This window comes from Macaca thibetana, chromosome 13 (genome assembly GCF_024542745.1).
Source record: "Macaca thibetana thibetana isolate TM-01 chromosome 13, ASM2454274v1, whole genome shotgun sequence".
Taxonomy (NCBI): Eukaryota; Metazoa; Chordata; class Mammalia; order Primates; family Cercopithecidae; genus Macaca; species Macaca thibetana.
Window position 1 is genome coordinate 3,882,298 of NC_065590.1, and position 19,577 is coordinate 3,901,874.

A 19,577-nucleotide genomic window follows, 5' to 3' on the forward strand; every position below is an offset into this window, starting at 1 on the left:
CCTCGGCCACTGACCAAGCGGGGGCACCTTGGGAAAGTTATATCCTCTGAGACTCTGTTTTCTCATCCACAAAATGAGGAAGTTGCATTAGATGATCACTGTGACAGCTGATTTTATATGTCATCTTGATTGAGCCACGAGGTGCCAGACATTTAGTTAAACACTATTCTGGCTGTTTCTGGATAGAAGTAACATTTCCATCTGAGTAAAGCAGGTTGCCCTCCCTAACATGGGTAGGCCCCAGACAATCGGCTGAAAGCCAGAACAGAATCAAAAGGCAGACCCTCCTAGAGGAAGGGGGAATCTCTTTCTGCCTGACTGCCTTGAGCTGCGACATCAGTTTTTCCCTGCCTTTGGACTCAAAATGAAACACCGGGTTTTCCTAGGTCTCAAGCCTGCCAGCCGTTGAACTGGAACTCGCACCACTGGCTCTCCTGCATCTCCGGCATGCCGAGGCATTCTGCAGATCTTGGAACCCGTCAACCTCCATAGTCACATGAGCCAATTCCTTATCCTAGGGCTTTACATATATTGTTTTCCATCCATCCTATTGGTTCTATTTCCCTGGAAAATCCTCATACAATCCCCAATGATGAACTTCCATCTCTAACTCCTACCAAACGGCCATCTGATCCCTGCTTGTATACCTCTCAGAGACAAGACCGCACTGCCCCCTGTGGCACCTCAACCTGCTCTAAGGGCAGTGGAGGTCAGCCTCTTGGGAAGCACTATCCCAGGGGACTCCAAAGCTGAACCAGCTGCATTCCCACCCACAAAGAGTGTTTCTTCAACAGGTGTGATCTGACCTGAGCAGATACAGTAGCAATTTTACCCTTGCTTTCACTGTAATTATGTCAATGTAGGCTGAGATTGCCTTGGTTGTTATTGTCGGTTTTGCCTCGTTTCCGGGTTTCCTGGTTATCACACACTGTTTGTTGGCTAATATTGAGCCTGCAGTTAACCCTTAACTCATTTTCACGTGCATTTCACTGGGTGTGGCCAAATCACCACCTGATATTTCTGCAGAGACTTTTAGTACATAAGGAAAGCCTTTACATTTTTTGCTATACCAACATCATCTTGTTACCTTAGGGCCAGAAATTTCGCAGTTCTTACCCTATCATCTAAAGAACCATGTCTACCTCTCCCTCTGTGTCATCCAGAGATTGGATTGCACAGTACGTCATTAACCCTCATAGAAAACACGACATGGCACCCAGGTCCTTGCTGCACTCCCCACTAGCACCCTCCCTCCTGGTCAGTGGTCTCCAGCTCTGACTTCACATTATAATCACCCAGGAATCTTAAGAGAAGAGAAGAGAAGAGAAGAGAAAAATGCCAGGCTCAACCTCTTATTCTGTTGGAGGGGCTGAGGAGGAAAGATGCTTGGGCATTAGTAAGAATGCTTTAGGTGATTCTAACGTAGAGCAGGCTGAGAACCAGTGTTCTGTCTAGGCCAGAGGTCAGCAAACTTTGTCTGTTAAAGAGCCAGAAAGCAAATATCACAGGCTTTGTGGGCCAAATGGTCTCCAAAGCAACTGCTCAGCTCTGCTACTGTAGCATGAAAGCAGCCTTAAACAATACATAATAAACAATGGGCACAACTGTGTTCCAATAAAACTTTATTTATAAAAACAAGCAACAGGCCATTTTGCCCCAGAGGCTATATCATGAGTTGATCAATCCATTCATCACCCAGTTTAAAAACGGTTGGGGGCCCAGCACAGTGGCTTACACCTGTAATCCCAGAACTTTCAGAGTCAGAGGAGGAAGGACTGCTTGAGGCCAGGAGATCAAGGTTACAATGAGCTACAATCATGCACTCTAGCCTGGGCAACAGTGAGACCCTGCCACTTAGAAAAAAAAAGAACACACACACACATAATGGTTGTGGCAGCGAATATAAACTCATCAAACTGTATTATCACACTAGTCACATTTCTCTATCTTGTCTGTGACACCAGAGACTCTCAAAGTGGCTGGCTGAAATCAATATTCACTCTCTATCTGGCATTCCCTTCATGTATCAGACGAATGATCCCATCTAAACAAGAAAAAGACTTGTTCTTAGAGGATTCTTTCTGTCTCCCATTACTCACTGCTGCCTTATTATATGTTCACAAATGTCTGATTAATATTGCTTCTAGAATTCCTCAGAAACTGACTTAAGCTCACCCATCTGTAGTTTCTAAACCATGCTTTCCCCCTTGAAAGCTGGGACATGTTTGTCAAAATCATTTATAATCTTCTGGCATCCTATTCTCCTTGATTCACAAAATATTATCTAAAGTGGTTCTACAATCACATCTGCAAGTTCCTCCCGTGCCCAGGAGAAGTAAAGGCATTTTTCAGTCATTCTCATTATCTCTTCTATCTTGGGTTTTAATATCTCCTAACCATGTTTATTCTACCCTTTCCAATGTAAAGATCATTTTTCCTGATAGATAAAATCAAAATAGAAGTTGAGCAGTTCTGTTTTCTCCATGTCATTTGTTGACTCTATACCATCTGTTCTAAATAAGGCTATGTCCTTTTTTGTGGGGAGTGCTCCAAATAGTATTGTTTTAAAACTCTTACCTACAGGCAACCATACCTTCTGGTTCACCTGGGGCACTCTGGTATATACTGTCTGCCCTGGGGTAGATACGAATAGAGGCTCTTTACTCTCAAAAGTGTCTGGTTTTTTGAACAGCTGGTTTGATAGGTAAAGCTAAAGAAATGGTATAGCACTCCATAGGGTTCATGGGTTCTCAGGTCTCCTACACACTCAAGAAAGAGAAAACGATTTCTGTTGAAAACTTTAGCCACACTGGGCCAGGCAAGGTGGCCCATGCCTGTAATCCCAGAACTCTGGGAGGCCAAGACGGGCAGATCACCTGAGATTAGGAGTGCGAGATCAGCCTGGCCAACATGGTGAAATCCCGTCCCTACCAAAAATACAAAAGGTAGCCAGGCGTCACTGTTCACAATAGTAAAGAGTTGGAACCAACCCAAATGTCTATCAATGATAGACTGGATTAAGAAAATGTGGCACATATACACCATGGAATACTATGCAGACATAAAAAACGATGAGTTCATGTCCTTTGTAGGGGCATGGATGCAGCTGGAAACCATCATTCTCAGCAAACTATCACAAGGACAAAAAACCAGACACTGCATGTTCTCACTCATAGGTGGGAATTGAACAATGAGAACACTTGGACACAAGAAGGGTAACATCACACACCAGGGCCTGTCGTGGGGTGGGGGTAGCGGGGAGGGATAGCATTAGGAGATATACCTAACGTAAATGATGAGTTAATGGCTGCAGCACACCAACATGGCTCATGTATACATATGTAACAAATCTGCATGTTGTGCACATGTACCCTAGAACTTAAAGTATTAAAAAAAAAAAAATTAGCCAGGCATGGTAGCGGGCACCTGTAATCCCAGCTACTCAGGAGGCTGAAGCAGGAGAATCACTGGAACCCGGGAGACAGAGGTTGCAGTGAGCCGAGATCATGCCGCTGCACTCCAGCCTGGGCAACAGAGCAAGACTTTGTCTCAAAAACTGACAAACAAAAAACCGAAAAACAAACCAAAAAAAAAAAAAAACCTCTAGCCACAGTGGATTCATATCCTGGGCCTGCCATTTACTAGCTATATGACCACAGCATAAGTTATCCAATCTAACTCTCAACTCTACTCACTGGAATATCTGTGCCTATTCAATACTAAATGCACGATTAAAGCACATAGCATTTACACATATCACACGATAAATGCTCAAGACCAATTATCATTACCACCATCACTACCAGTGTTATTAATTCCCTCAACCCCTCCACAGCAGCATGGTATCTGCGACACTTTATTGGCGCAGTTTGTCCTTCCTTTTCTGAATGTCACATCTTTTATTCTCACCAATCTCTTGCTACTAGTTTAAACTCAATGCTACCTCCCTACAGTCTTGTAAAGTCTTTCTCATCTTGACAAAGAAATCTTTGTCTTCACTAGAAAGCTGGAGTACTCCAAGGAAGTTTCTTCTCTGGCAAAGAAGCAAACGGCATTTATAACGAACATAATTTGTGAGTTGCTCTGGAAAGAAATGCAAACATGTATTCCATGAATCCCTCAGCAACTGTCTTTCCTGGAATCAAGATAAACTATTATCCTTCATGGTTCCCTTGGGAACACACTCTGAAAACTTAGGAGACTGCAACTCTCAAATAGCTTGAGTAAATCACCCTAGTTAGAAAATAAAATGACATTAACTTTCTGAGAAAAGGACTGACCCAAGGCATATTCAAATAGGGGCATCATAAAAGGACCACACAGGAGAAAAATGAGTGGGAGCTGCAGTTTTAGTATCAACTACAAAAATAGTAACCATTTACTGAGTAACTAAGACATGCCAAGAAATGGTATACCAGGCATTTTATAAACATGATTTCATGGATTCCTCTCAACAATTTTGCTGGAAATTGAGGCTCAGAGGAAGCACTTGCCCAAGGGACATAACTAGTAAATGGCAGGTACAGCACTCACCACACGGCTTCTGTACTCTAAGTTCAAGCTCTTTCAGACACACCATGCTACGTGTATTTTTTTACTGAAGGTGTTCCAAACTAGTTTTTTTAAAACACAGTTAAAAATAAAAAGCCTCCATGAAAAAAGCAAAAATAATAGTTGCATACATTTTAGAAAAAAAAAATGTATAAACCTTGTTGGTTAAGTGGATAGCTGACCTTTAGTTAGCAATTTTGAATGATGAAACAGCAACATAGGTATAATGCTTCTGGCCAGGGCAGCTCATTAGGGACTCAGTATCCAAAGTCTTTCTTTTCTTCTTCTTCTTTTTTTTTTTTTTTTTTTTTTTGATGGCTAGCCATGTATACCCACTGTATAGCCTCTACCAAAATTACATACCACTTAGCAGGAATACAAGAGATCCCTTCCTTATACCATAAACAAAAATTAACTCAAAATAGATCACGAACCTAAATATAAGAGCTAAAACTATAAAACTCTTAGAAAATACAGGCCTTGATTAGCAAAACCTTCTTAGATATGACACCAAAAGTACAAGTACAAAAGAAAAAAGTTTTCATCAAAACTAAAACCATTATTGAAAAATTGAAAAGATACACACAGAATGGGAGAAAATCCCTGTAAATCATGTATCTGATAAGGGACTTGTACCTGAAACATACAATGAATTCTTACAACTCAACAACAAAAACAAAACCTATTTTCAAATGAGCAAAGGATCCTGGCCAGGCACAATGGCTCATGCATGTAATCCCAGCACTCTGGGAGGCGGATCACTTGACATCAGGAGTTCAAGACCAGCCTGGCCAACATAGTGAAACCCCATCTCTACTAAAAATATAAAAATTAGCCAGGCGTGGTGGTGGGTGCCTGTAATCTCAGCTACTTGGGAGGCTGAGGCAGGAGAATAGCTTGAACCTGGGAGGCAGAGGCTACAATGAACCAAGACCGTGCCACTGCACTCCAGCCTGGGCAACAGAGTAAGACTCCGTCTCAAAAAAAAAAAAAAAAAGCAATGGATCTCAATAGACATTTCTCTAAAGAAGATAAACAAATGGCAAATAAGCACAGGAAAAGGTGCTCAACATCTTTAGTCTTTAAGGAAATGCAAATCAAAACTACAATGAGACACCACCACACATGTAGCACTGGGATGCCTATATCAAAAAGACACAGAGTTAAAAAGTCTTAGTGAGGCTGTGGAGAAACTGGAACCTTCATACACCACCAGTGGGAGTTTACTGGTAGGGTCATGAAGATATTCTAAAATTATGGTGATGGTTGCACAACTCTGTAAATATACTAAAGCCACTGAACTGTACACTTTATATAAATGAGGTGTATGGTATGTGAATTATATCTGAATACAGCCGGTGTTGTTGTTGTTGTTTTAAAGAAAATGGTATGTCCTCATTTCTTCCAAATCCAAGGCAAGTTAGCAAAGGCACAATGGGAAAAAGAGGTCTAATTTTCATTCAGGGGCCACATCAGTGCTCCCATCTGGACAAAGAGTCAGCCAAGAAGCCAACCGCCAGGAGTGGAAGACGAACACTTCCAGGATCCGGCAGACAGACCCTACAAGAGCCTTTGAAGGAGGACAATGAAAATGTATCTGGCATGAAACACAGCAGAAGCCAAAGAACAGGCTTTGATGTTGCCAGTCACGATGCGTGTCTTTAAGATCACAGATAACGTTCTGCATAACAACAAACACAAAACGCCTATGACTAAGTGCATCCTTCTGATCCACTCGTGTGCGGTTAGAGAGCGCCCAAGGGGTCCACACACACACGTCAAGGGGTGACTCCCAACCCATGAGGGAAACACACCCTCCATCCTCCTTTGGTTCAACCCCAGCCTCCGAGAATAGGTAATTTCATAGCAGCTTGCTCAGCTTTGTGCTATCCACAAACTTGTCACCTTTATAGTCACTTGAAGAGGTTGGGAAAAAGAAAACAGTGAAGGTCCTGGCGCTACAACAGAGGTGTAGCCCATGCCAGATACGCTTTACATGTGTTACCTCATTAGTCACTCAACACAGCATGATCATCTTACGGGACGAGACACTGAGGCACAGGAATGTCAACTTGCCTAAGGTCACAAAGCTAGGAGGGACAAAATAGGACTTCAAACCCAGTCATTCTGGCTCCAAAGGCTATGCCTTAACCACTGTGCTAAGCACTGCCTGTTTAACTGGGCTACCTTCTCCACCACAATTTCTCATCCCTTCTGAAAGATGGTCACAGGTGTTGCTGAAATGCAGGTAACACTACAGATATATATCAGCTCTCTGAGCTACCAGATAAATGGTTTTAATATTTATTTTTATTTTAAAATATTTAAAAATTCTACTTAAATAGAATGTTACAATAGTTTTAGATTTAGAGGTACAGAAACTTTACAAAGAAAGTACAGAGAACCCCTGCATACCCCTCACCCCCTGTATACCCTCACTTGGTTTACTCTGTTGCTACCATTGACATTACTACGTACATCTGTCACAATGAAAGAGGCAACACTGGTATGACACTATTAACTACACGCTACACTTTCCTTGGATTTCACAGCTCTTTTCCCCTAATGTCCTTTTCTGTCTGAGGATCCCATCCCATTATGTTCAGAGCTCATGGCTCCTTTTCCTGGCCTGGTCAGTGACACTATGCTCAGACTTCCCTTGTTTTTGATGACGTTGACGGTCTCGAGAAACACTGTCAGGCATTTGGTAAAATATCCCTCAATGTGGGTCTCACTGATGCTTTTCTCACTCACCACTAGACCCAGATTATGGGTTTTTCAGGTCACAGAGATGAAATGCCCTTCTCACCACATCCTGTCAAGGTGTGACATGGTTGATGTGAACTGATCACCGGGATGAGAAACTGTTTGCCCGTTTTCTCCACCTCTAAGTTACCTTCCCTCCTTGCCCTAGTGTGATGTTTGAAGCTAAGTCCCAAAGTGCAGCCCACGCTGTAGGAATGGGGAGTTAAGCTCCATCTCCTTAATGGGGAGTAACTATATAAATATAACCTTATTTTTAATGATGGTTAATCCGTGTGGCATTAAAAAAATAAAACAACATGCCAAGTGACAGTGTACGGCCCTGCCCTGTTGCTGGTGACTCTGCAGTGGCTATAACGGCTTCCTGATCATCTTTATGTCTCAGAATCACAGGGGGTAAGAAGTACTATCTCCAAGGTGACAAAAAGTAAAACAACTGGGCATCAGGGAAAGAGGGAAGCCCATTCCATTCTAGGTGACATTTAACAAACAGGAGTCAGAGAAAGGAGAAGAAGCCATCCCATGATGGAGGCAACACATGCTGCGTATGTCTGTATGGACAGGTATTAAACTGGACGTTTCAAGTAAGTTACCAAGCAACGACAGATACACATTTCCAAAGTGAGGTGCCAGGCTCTTCAAAGGAGCTTTTCAAAGTTAATGTGTCATATAAATAGTTTCATGTTTTTTGTTTTTTTTTTTTTTGAGATGGAGTCTTGCTCAGTCGCCCAGGCTGGAGCTGGAGTGCAGTGGCGCAATCTCGGCTCACTGCAAGCTCCGCCTCCTGAGTTTATGCCATTCTCCTGCCTCAGGCTCCCGAGTAGCTGGGACTACAGGCGCCCGCCATCGTGCCCGGCTAACTTTTTGTATTTTTAGTAGAGATGGGGTTTCACCGTGTTAGCCAGGATGGTCTCCATCTCCTGACCTCGTGATCTGCCCGTCTCGGCCTCCCAAAGTGCTGGGATTACAGGCATGAGCCACAGCACCCAGCCATTAGTTTCATGATTTTTTATACCGCTGACCCACTCTGAGTGAAAAACAGAAGTCAACAGAGAATTTTGTTTTTCTCTGAGGGGGAGAAAGAAGAGCTGTGTTGTGATCCCTTCCACCATCACCAAATAGTTGGGTAGCGCAGTGGGGGTGGGGTGCCTACTCTCAAGTTCACTGACAGAGGCTTCAAAGCAGAAATGCACAGCACTTGATATAATTTCCGTAGAACTTTGGAGGCCTGCTGGACTGGCAGCTGGTACACAGCTAGAAGCTAGAGGCTAGCTAACATTGTACTGGGAAGGATCTGCACCCCATTCTCCCTCTGAAGTGGAGGAAAGGCACCTTAATTTGGGAAGCCAGATGTAGAATTTATGATGGGGATGTCAACCAAGGTCATCCTGCCCAAGACATTTCTTCCAGGGGGTCAGATGGACCCAGCAGGGTCTGGATGAGGCAGACCTCATAAAATCAGAAGCTGCAAGCAACGTGGGAGCAGGGGAAGGCAAGGCTGCCAGAGCAAGGCTGCTGCAGCCGCAGGTGCCCAGCAGAGGTGCACAAGGATTGCCCATGTGAAAGGCCCCAGCTCATGCTTCCAGAAGTACGGCAGACTAACACTCTTGTTGTTTTACTGTCTACCAGTAATGAATGAATGAAAAACAATTATTATTGTTTTGTTGGGCTCAGAGGAGATGAAAAAAAAAAGTCTACCGGGGCAAAAAGGAAAAGGAAGAAACAGTAACAACCAAAAATCCCTGGGCAGTGAGCCTCAGAAAAGGGAAGGGTCCTGTGAGGGCATGTGGTGATCTCACGTGGCCGCTGGGAGGCTGGGCCTCAGCTCTGTGGCTGGGAGGGGGAACTAAACTAAAACTCCGGGGTTACATGGCAGCATCTGGAAGACAATGGAATTGTCTCAGGACAGCAGTACCCCTGCAGGACAGCAGCACCCTATGACTACTGGCAAACGCAAAAGCAAATACTCTGAGAAGAGCATCCTTGACTCAGACCTCAAGACTTTTTCTACAGATTAGGATCAACCAAATATGAGCTAGCAATTAAGGTTTACTAAATGGACAGGGAAACGAAACAACATCAGGAGTGAGAGACTGAAGAAACAACAAAGAACAGATGCAAAGTACCAAGGACTTCAGATGCTTCAGTTACCAAATACTGACTATAAAATAACTACATATGAAAGGCCAAAGAAGCAAATGATACAATCACAAAAATAAACAAGCAACAAGTGACTATCAAAAATGACCAGGCAGGGCTGGGTGCAGTGGCTCACACCCGTAATCCCAGCACTTTGGGAGGCAGAGACAGGTGGATCACCTGAGGTCAGGAGTTTGAGACCAGCCTGGCCAACATGGTGAAACCCCATCTCTACTAAAAATACAAAAATTAGCTGGGCGCGGTGGCAGGTGCCTGTAGTCCCAGCTACTCGGGAGCCTGAGGCAGGAGAATCACTTGAATCCAGGAGGCGGAGGTTGCAGTGAGCCAAGATCGCCCCACTGCACTCCAGCCTGGGCAACAAGGTGCGAAACTCCATCTCAAAAAAAAAAAAAATGACCAGGCAGTTTCGGCTTTGCAAACTGAAAAGAGCTGTGGAGACTGGCAGAATAACAATGTGAATGGACGTAATATTAACTGAACTGTGTACACTTAAAAATAGTGAAGATGGCGAATTTTATGTTATGTGTATTTTACCACAATTTTTTAAATGACAAGGAAGATTTTTAAAGAACCGACTAAAATTTTTTAAAATAAAAACTATAATTATTGAAATAAAAGCTTGCTAGCAAGATTATACCGCATTTAGTCAAAGCTAAAAATAGAATTAGTGAATTGGAAAGAAGAAATGAAGAAATTTCCTGAAAGGCAATAGAGTAAGACAAGGAAATGAAAAATATAAAGTAATGTTAACCTAGATGGAGAATACAATGAGAAGGTCCCAAATATGTCTCATCAGAGACCTAGAAGAAAAGAATAGAAAGGAAGGAGGAAAGGGAATATTTAAGGAGATGATAACGGAGATGTTTCCAGGAGTGTTAAAAGACATAAATCCACCAGATATACTAATCAGGGTAAATAAAAAGAAATTCAGGCTGGGCCCGGTGGCTCACGCCTGTAATCCTAGAATTTTGGGAGGCTGAGGCGGGTGACCTGAGGTCAGGAGTTCAAGACTGTCCTGACCAACATGGAGAAACCCAGTCACTACTAAAAATACCAAATTAGCCGGGCATGGTGGCACGCGCCTGTAATCCCAGCTACTTGGGAGGCTCAGGCAGGAGAATCACTTGAACCTGGGAGGCAGAGGTTGCAGTGAGCCGAGATTGCGCAGTGCACTCCAGCCTGGGCAACAAGAACAAAACTCCATCTCAAAGAAAAAGAAATTCAATCTAGGTGATTGTCATAAAACTGATAAACAACAATGATAAAGGAAAGAGATGTTAAATTGCAACAAGGCCCAGAAAACACAAAGCCAGAATATGACCAGACCCAGTGAGAAATCCTTTCTATTTCTTACCATCTCCTTCCCCTCCTCTACTCCTTTTCTCCCCAGCATTCACTCAATGAGAAAAAGCAGCTGGAGGGGGTGAGGAGAGGATCAAGATGACACTAAACCCACCTCCTCCCACATAATCTGGATGGATGCCTATAGCCATGTCTTTGATGGGCAAGGAAAGTCTTACTTTTAAATAAGTGAAATTTCTGAAGTTCTCATTAACATATTAATATTCTCAACTGAATATCCGAATTGCTACTACATTAAGATGGTGTGTTTTCAACTTAACGTGACTGTCCATCGTGGGAAGAAAGAGAGACATGTGAGTTAGCCTTCCTCAACCAAAAGCTTGTGATAAATTCATTACCTCTACATCGCAAACTGCAGAAGAAACCAAGTCTATCTCTCACCATTTGTTTTCCCAGGGCCAGAAACCACTGTCATCTTGATAAACACGGCCTATGCAAACACAAAAATATATCATCATGCAGTGATAATGTCAATGCCTGCACTCACCTCCATCCCATTCCTAATATGCAACGTATTAACTGCCAACTCATTGTGAAAAGCATCTATGCTGTTCTTTTTATAAATTCTATAGATTCATTATGATTAGATACTCTCCATATACACCAGCTAGCCAGAAAAGGGGAGGAGAGAATGAATAATACCCAAGGGAAGGAAAATCCCTTTTTCAGCTGGTTTAAGTCATGCCGATAATGTGCACACAGCACTTTGCATTTACCATAAAGCTTTTCAATTAGTTCATAGACAAGTTAACCTTCTAACTCCCAGAAAATATAATTCATGCACATTTTATACCATGCAGCATCCTGCTAGCTATTATCCATCATTTACAAGTGTTATTTGTCTATAAAAATGACACTAAATTTTTGAAAAATGAGGCTGCTCTGCCTTCTTCTGGCTGTGTTTTAACAAATGGTATCAATGCAAAAGGCTTTAAGTCATATAAAAAGCAATTAGTCAAAGGAGAAATAAATATTTTTTAAAAGGATATAAATGACTGCTTGTCTAGATAGCCAAATGTCTAAAGGCTGATACACAATAAAATAAGGGTTAACATAAAAGAGTACACTTCATTATTTATTGTTAATAAAGTTAATCAAATTCAGTGCTTCTTATGCATGCATTTAAACAGAAACACAAGTACGATATGCATATTTATAGAAAACAGCCCTAAAGATCATTATCTCTAAAAGAAAATCCAGCAAAAAGAGATGCATAAAATGTAGTTGTTACCCTTTTACAACATAAACTGTTTTGCTTAAAACGCAAACATTTATTTTAAGTAAAACTATTAAACTGAATAATATTTTCCACAACTGACAACCATGACTAAAACATGAATTCTAGAATTAACATTAAAACGATTTTGGGACAGAGAGAAACAGAACCCTTCCATTTTTCTTTTGCGGGTATCTTATCCACCTATACTAGTTTTGTTCTTCCACTCAAAAATCTATTCTCAAAAGATATATTAGAATCTTTTTAAAACAAAATTAGATAAGCATAAGCTCATCAATCAGCAATTTCTAAATGCATTATCTTCAAGTAGTTTGGTCTTTTATGTCACTTATCTGCTTAAAATTAAGTATAAAAGAGTTTCCAAGAAAAGAAGATATAAAATTAACTTCATTTCATAATAAGTTCTCCAATCATGCCAGCAGACAGCTGACATTATTACAGCTCACACTTATAAATCAGTGATTATATACACTAGTTAAGCAAGAAAAGAAATGAAGAAGGCAATTATATAGTGGTGAAATTCCCAAGAAGCACATTTGTAGTCAATGTTGCTAAACAGTAGTTCACTCGTGGTTAAAATAAAAGCCCCCTCCCCCAGTCAGATATTTTTGGGGTTGTGAGTTTTGAGGGGAAGAAAGTAGAAACTATGCAATTTGTCTTACAAATAAATTTAAAAGCCAGCAAGAAATCAATGAACTGTAATTTTAACTCATTTTCCTGTTTACTTTGAAGTTGAATTCTAAAACTTCCACATGACATGAAGCTATAAAATAGTCCTGAATCAAACGGAGAGAAGAATACTTTGGAGGAAGGGGTGATATCCGAATATCTATAGACATTTGGTAATGAACGAGCCAGTGACGAATGAAGATACAGGGAACTGAGCTGAGGTCGGTTTCCACACCCTCTTCTGTTCCCTGCCACTGGAATAAGGGCCAAAATGCCACTTCTAATCTTATTTTCCATTTCTTAAATGTGTTTTATTAACTCCTCTTTTATTGCAAAGCTAAGTATTCTAACTGGCACACTGTAGACAGACAGCTACTAGACGTCGATTACACTTTAACGCGTTTGTAATGCTCCACAGCAGTGAGATTCTGGCAGACCCAGTGAGGTCCCATTTATTTCTTCACTTGTAATAACGGCAATGACGACACAACCCAAGCAGTGCCTCGGAACACAGCAGTTAGTATCACTGCAAAAGAAGCATTCTCTCTTCCATCTTCGTTATCTTGCTTTGAAGAAATGAGATTACCCTTTCTACTCACTCCAAATGAGAACCAAACAATGCCGATTATTTCTGAAGGACCTTTTGATTTTCAAAGCATTTGCTAATAATCCGTTAATTAACCCACTCGGCACCTCTGCAAGGAAAACTAGAGGAGAACTGTGCAATACCGTACTGACATTTGAGAGAGGACAAGAGGAGGGGATGGATATTTGGAGAACCTGACAAAAGTCTGAGCTTCTACAGAAACAACCTGCAGAAAATGTCACTCGAATCACGCCTTCAACTCCAGGGTAATGCCCTGAAGGAAAGGCACTCACGAGGATGTGCCACTGCGATTCGCGAGCTTGTGTCTTCATCTAAAGCATCTTACCCACAATTCATTCCCTCTTACCTAGCACACTGTAAGATCCGTTCATACTTCCACACAGTCAAAAAAAAAAAAAGGTGGGGGAAGGGTGTAGTTCAAAAGGCTAAACCCCTTTCGTCCCAGGACTTTAAAAGTTTATTTCTTCCAGACCAATCTACAGACAAAGGAAGAAGCAGGATAATCTACAAGGGGAAGTGCCTCTTACCTGTTTCCTTCCTGAGAACAAACGGATTAAGCATACAGATGTGAGTGTACACACGTGTGCACACATGTGCCCCTCTCAAAGTGCAGCTGAAGTAAATCAAAAGAATCCTTTCTGAGTGATCAGTCTATTCCCTGAAAGGTCAGAATTTTCTAGTAAATATTTTGGATAACTCCACCCTGTCTAAACAGCAACAACAACAAAAATTTTAGCTAAACAGCATGCTTAAGGAAGAGGCTAAATTCCACTGATAAGCCAATAATGGCATTAATAATAATGGCAATGAATAATGCACACTAGCATGATGTTGTTTTCTGTAGCACATTTTTCTAGATACCTTAAGACTCTGGGTAGCCCATATTTTTATCATCCCTCTCCATGAGGTAGGACAAGGGTACTTATTATCCCTATTTCACAAAAGAACTATGGCCTAGAAAATTAAAAGACTTGTCTAAGCTCTAAACTGGTAACAAGGTAGAGACATGAATTCAGGTCTCCAAACTCTCTGCTAACTAAATAATGGCCCAGAAGAGACATACAAAAGTCAACACAAACAGAGTGCCAGCTGTTATTTACACTGCCTACAATAAATGTTTGTTCCAGAAAAAATAGTTCAAACAAGATGAGAAATAGTTTAAACACAAAAGGCTGAAGGGTTCAATATAGGAGAAAAAATATGTTTGCTTTTCATACAGTGGAGGAACTGTTCAGGAACAGTCTGTTCTCCTGTAAAGGCCGGCCTTGTTGTACTGCCGAAGGCCACAAGATCGCAAGCTGTGTGGAATTGAGATGCCCGCTCACTTCAGCACAACCAACTTCTCTCTTAATGCTCTAAGTTCCTGTCTTCTTCATAGCTTTGACCTGAACCATGAGTGAGCTTTTTAGAAACAAAATTTAAATGTGTGTTATAAACGGGGAACAAGTGTCCTAATTGTGATATAGGGTACTAAGAAATACAGAAAACAAAGGAAATTAACTGGGAGATCCAGGGAGGCTAAGAAACAATCTGCCACTGGGAAAAACAGCCATAGTTTCTGACGAGCTGGGAAGATTTTGTGGTTGATATCACAGTTGTTTGTTGAGGCTGTGGTGGGATTTCTCTTTCAAGAGGGTGAAGGGAGATTTGAACCCGGCACCCGACACAATTATTCTAAAGTAAGAAAGCCTCAGTTGGAAGAGGATGGGTTTCTTTAAATAGCCCAAAGGCTGTCATGCACAAAAAGGACTTGACTTATTCTGGATAGCTCCAGAGGGCAAAACTAGGAAGCGGCCAGCAGGAACACACGTACCCAGCGTAGAGCAGAGCTTGCTAATAGTTAGGACTGCCTCATCCATAGCAAGGAACACTCAGAGGCTCATCTCCTCTGAACTACTTCCAGCTGGGACTCCAAGGCCCACCATCAAGGAGGCTGGGAGGGAAATCCCACATTAGGAAAGATGATGGACAAGATAAATGCTAGGATTCTTTCAACTGTTAGGATTTGAGGGTGATTTCCCCATAACAGTCACTTCCAGATTATGAGGTGTAGAGTCACACAGAACTGAGTCCCAACCTCAGTTCTATCACTTTGGGTTTTTTTTTTTTTTTTTCTCCTTACATGGTAACCAAACCTTTTATTTTTTAAGTTGTATTTGAAGTTCAGGGGTACATGTGCAGGTTTGCTATACAGGTAAACTTCTATCATGGGGGTGTATGGAACAGATTATCTTGTCACCCACTTGTCACCCAGGTGTTAAGCCTAGTACTCTCTAGTTAATTTTTTTTATCCTCTCCCTCCTCCCACCCTCCACCCTCCACCCTGCAATAGGCCACTAAAAGAACAAGATCTTGCCCTTTGCAGGAACACGGATAGATTTCTATCATTCTTTTTTCACTGTGTGATACTGAGTGGCTCTTCCAAACAAGTGTGACCTCCGAACCAAGGTGTTATTAGAATCAACTGGGGAAACTACTCAACTCTAAAGATACTCAGATCTATACCCCAGAACTTCAAAATCTTAACCCTCCAGAGGGGAGTCCAGGAATGTCCATTTTTTCCCATCAGTTGCTAGCAGTCCAATTTTGGGAACCACCAATAAACATTTTTAGCCTATGAATTCATTTATAAAATAGGAAACATGAGAGTTTTTGCCTAAATGAGTCATGGAGATATTTAAATAAGATAACACATAAAATACTTATTATGATGCCTCTACCTAGAAAACAATCATAGTTCCTTTAAAAAATGTTTTCTGCAATATATGAACAAGCTTAAGAGCATTCACTGATTAAAAATGAGGACAGTATGGCTTATATAGAGTTAATGTTTAGCCATCTCCTATTTTCTTGTCTGTTTTTTAATCCTGTCTTGTTCTTCAAGCAACACAAAATCAGAAAGAAATGTGATACGATATAATTTGAATCAGTTGAATCAAATGCCTTATCTATGTGAATAATGCCTTGAAAATAATGTATCATCAACATGCATTTAAAAAGTTGAAGGCAGTAATAGAAAGCCTGTGATTTTTTGTTCTTTTATAATAATCAGAAGCTCCAGATGTAAACTCCTCACTCGACAAAGTTTAAAATTCACACTTATCTCCCCATTCTCAGGTAAAGACCAAAGATCCCATGTCTCTTCTTTGTATCACGCAGCGACACTCACTCGTTTAAAATCCTGCAAGGCATCGAGGTGGAACAATCATCCTGTCCTGACATTTGTATCTCCACAAACGGCTTCAGTTCTTTCATTGTGAAGTTGCTTCTACACATTAGGGTGAGTGGTAAGATACTTTCAGACAGAAAGGAAGAGGGAAGGTAATGGGAGTAATTTCTATCAAGTGAAAAAAGTGTCTCCTGGATTTCTGTATTCCCAGTTGCAAGTTATTAGACTGTTTCTGTCTGGGTGGTTTTTTTTTTTTTTTTTTTTTTTTTTTTTTTTTTTTTTTTTTTTGAGACGGAGTCTCACTCTGTCGCCCAGGCTGGAGTGCAGTGGCCGGATCTCAACTCACTGCAAGCTCCGCCTCCCGGGTTTACGCCATTCTCCTGCCTCAGCCTCCCGAGTAGCTGGGACTATAGGCGCCCACCACCTCGCCCGGCTAGTTTTTTTTTTTTTTGTATTTTTTAGTAGAGACGGGGTTTCACCGTGTTAGCCAGGATGGTCTCGATCTCCTGACCTCGTGATCCACCCGTCTCGGCCTCCCAAAGTGCTGGGATTACACCAAAAAACTGTAGAACGTGGTTGCGTAAGCACATCTAAAGGTTAAACTCCGAGCAGCTAATCTGCATGTGAGAGCAAGTAACTGTCAAACATTTAACCTTTTGCAGATTAAAACCGTCTGACTAACAGCTGTGAAACCATCGCTGCTGTAATTGTTAGAAGTAGAAATCTGAGCATTCTCAGAAGATACAACACTTTCCGGAGCAGCCATGTTTATGCTCCAGGTCAACTTTCCTGTTCACGACTGAGATACAATCACAGCCTCTCATTTATTTTCACACTGTGATTCTCCTGAATTGTGATGTGGTGTTCATAGTTTATTCTACAGACATGTTCTTAGAAAGTTGTAAGTTGAATTCTAATCATCAGTTATATTTTCACACCATTTCATACATGATAATATTTTTTTTCCCATTAAAACACTTAGTTTTCTTAACAGTACACGATAATTTTAAGACGGCATTAGCTTCATTGCCAACGGATCCTAACTGGCCACGGCTCCTGAAGATTCTCTCTTCCCTTCCATTTCTCTACGCTCATTTCTGTCACATAATTACAAGTGTCAGCTCATGGTAGACGCTCAACCAAGATTTGTTGAATGAAGTAATTATCTTTAACACCTAAAAGATCTAATCCCTGAAGACATTTTTTTCATGAAAGTCTTTTTTTGTGTTGCAAATTGCCATCTCTAGTGAACTTGCATGATAATTTTTAATTTTAATAAATGAGATTTTTCTTATAATGGGATATATTGTTTCTGGTTTTCAGTATTAAAATTGCTGATAGGAACGAACATTTTATAATATATAAAAGGACGTAATAATACTGTAGTTAATTTTCTTATCCAGCACAGTGTAGACACTCAAATATTTGTTTAAAATTACTCTACATTTCAGAAGTTGTAGCGTTAAAACATTCGACTTGAAACACACTGCAATTTAATGCTAAATTTCTTCATGTCAACCAGGGTCTAACAGTATATGACCTGTTTCTAAGAAGAAACAGAATGTATGCAAAAGCTTTTAATTCTGGAAATGTCATCATATACAATAGAGAAAAAAATTTAAAACAAAAATTTCTGATACTAGAAAAAATCTGAGGTATCTTTTACGTGAAAGTATAAAAGAGACAGGAGGGGTTCAAGTCTCCAAATTCTGAGCTTTTTATGCGAATAGCGTATAAAACAGGAACTGTGAAATATACACCAGGCCATCTGTGAGTGAGACGACTCCATGATGCCGTACTTGACAAACACAGACCTAGGTTTGAAAAACACGCAAAGCAAGCATCCACTTTACCCCTGAAACACGTCGGGAGAGAGGAAGTGTGGTTTTGTGAGGCCCCTGGTCTGTAGAAAGAAACCACCACGCTCTGGCTCCTGCCTGAAGCTGCACAAATGAGCTGGCTCAGAATTAGCGTCTTTTTTAAAGGTTAGCACCTTTAAATTGTTGGCATGGGGATTAGCGGGAGCTAGGTGTACCCCTAAACATTATTTGAGCAAAACCGTAAATACCAAATGATGACATAAAGGGGCTGCTACTTTCTTTACAAAACCTCGACTTGTGGCTTGTTTCTCCTCTGTGAATCAACTGTCTTTTTCCAACAAAGACACCCAATTCAGGGTCTCAAGGGATCTCTATTCAAGGCACATACTGTACAGCATATGTGGTTATCCGCAGGTAGGACAGCCTGTAAACCCAGCTTGCTCAACTAAACAGCATTTATCATGTATTTTTATGCCTTCTGACATCTGCTACTAAATATAAACAATGAAAGAGTCTCCGAAAACTGGAGATTTCTACTCTAGGAGATGCGATGGCTGGTAAAATCATCTGCACTTTAACTGCAGAACAAGACGTTTCCCCTCCCCATGTCCAGCCCATGCTCAGACTGTCCTCTAAATCAGGAGTCCCCAACCCCCAGGCCATAACAGTCCATGGCCTGTTAGGAACTGGGCCGCACAGCAGGAGGTGAGCGGAGGATGAGTGAGCCTGAGCTCCACCTCCTGTCAGATCAACGGCGGCATTAGATTCTCATAGGAGAGTAAACCCTATTGTGAACTGCGCATGCGAGGAATCTGGGTCGAGCGCTCTTTACGAAAATCTAACTAATGCCTGAGGATATGAGGAGGAACAGTTTCATCCTGAAACCATCCCCACCCTCACCTCCTCGTCCATGGAACAACTGTCTTCCATGAAACCGGTGCCTGTGCCAAAAAGGTTGGGGATCACTGCTTTAAATGAACCCTTGGCCTTTAAGGGGCCAGGGCGCACACCGGGAGCTGGACCCATGGAGAGCTGATCCTGAGCTGGGCTGGGGCAGGCTTGCTGGCTGGGCCATACCATCAACTGCCCATCTTATTGGTAAAGCCTGCAACCCCAGAGAAAGTGCCCATTTCAGACCAAGAAGGGAGGTGCTCACAACAAACGGACACATCTCTGAAGTCACACCAACCCTTGTTCATCTTGTATATTAAGTGCAGGATTAATGCCATGAATGCCAGG

General features: G+C 41.6%; 2 protein-coding genes across 3 annotated transcripts in view; both read right to left on the reverse strand.

Moving 5' to 3' along the window:
- Positions 1-19,577, reverse strand: part of MITD1 (microtubule interacting and trafficking domain containing 1) — a 977,552-nt gene that overhangs the window by 926,477 nt on the left and 31,498 nt on the right. The gene's annotated exons all lie outside the window — the stretch shown is intronic.
- AFF3 (ALF transcription elongation factor 3) overlaps positions 1-19,577 on the reverse strand; it is a 579,971-nt gene that overhangs the window by 528,368 nt on the left and 32,026 nt on the right. The window contains exon 1 of one of the 2 annotated variants that reach the window (XM_050755038.1): positions 11,218-16,811. The exons of the other annotated variant lie outside the window; for it this stretch is intronic. Coding sequence (XP_050610995.1) covers positions 11,218-11,294 — 77 coding nt within the window. The 5' untranslated portion in view covers positions 11,295-16,811. Of the gene's footprint in view, positions 1-11,217; positions 16,812-19,577 lie in introns of those variants that run through there. 2 annotated transcript variants of the gene reach the window in all.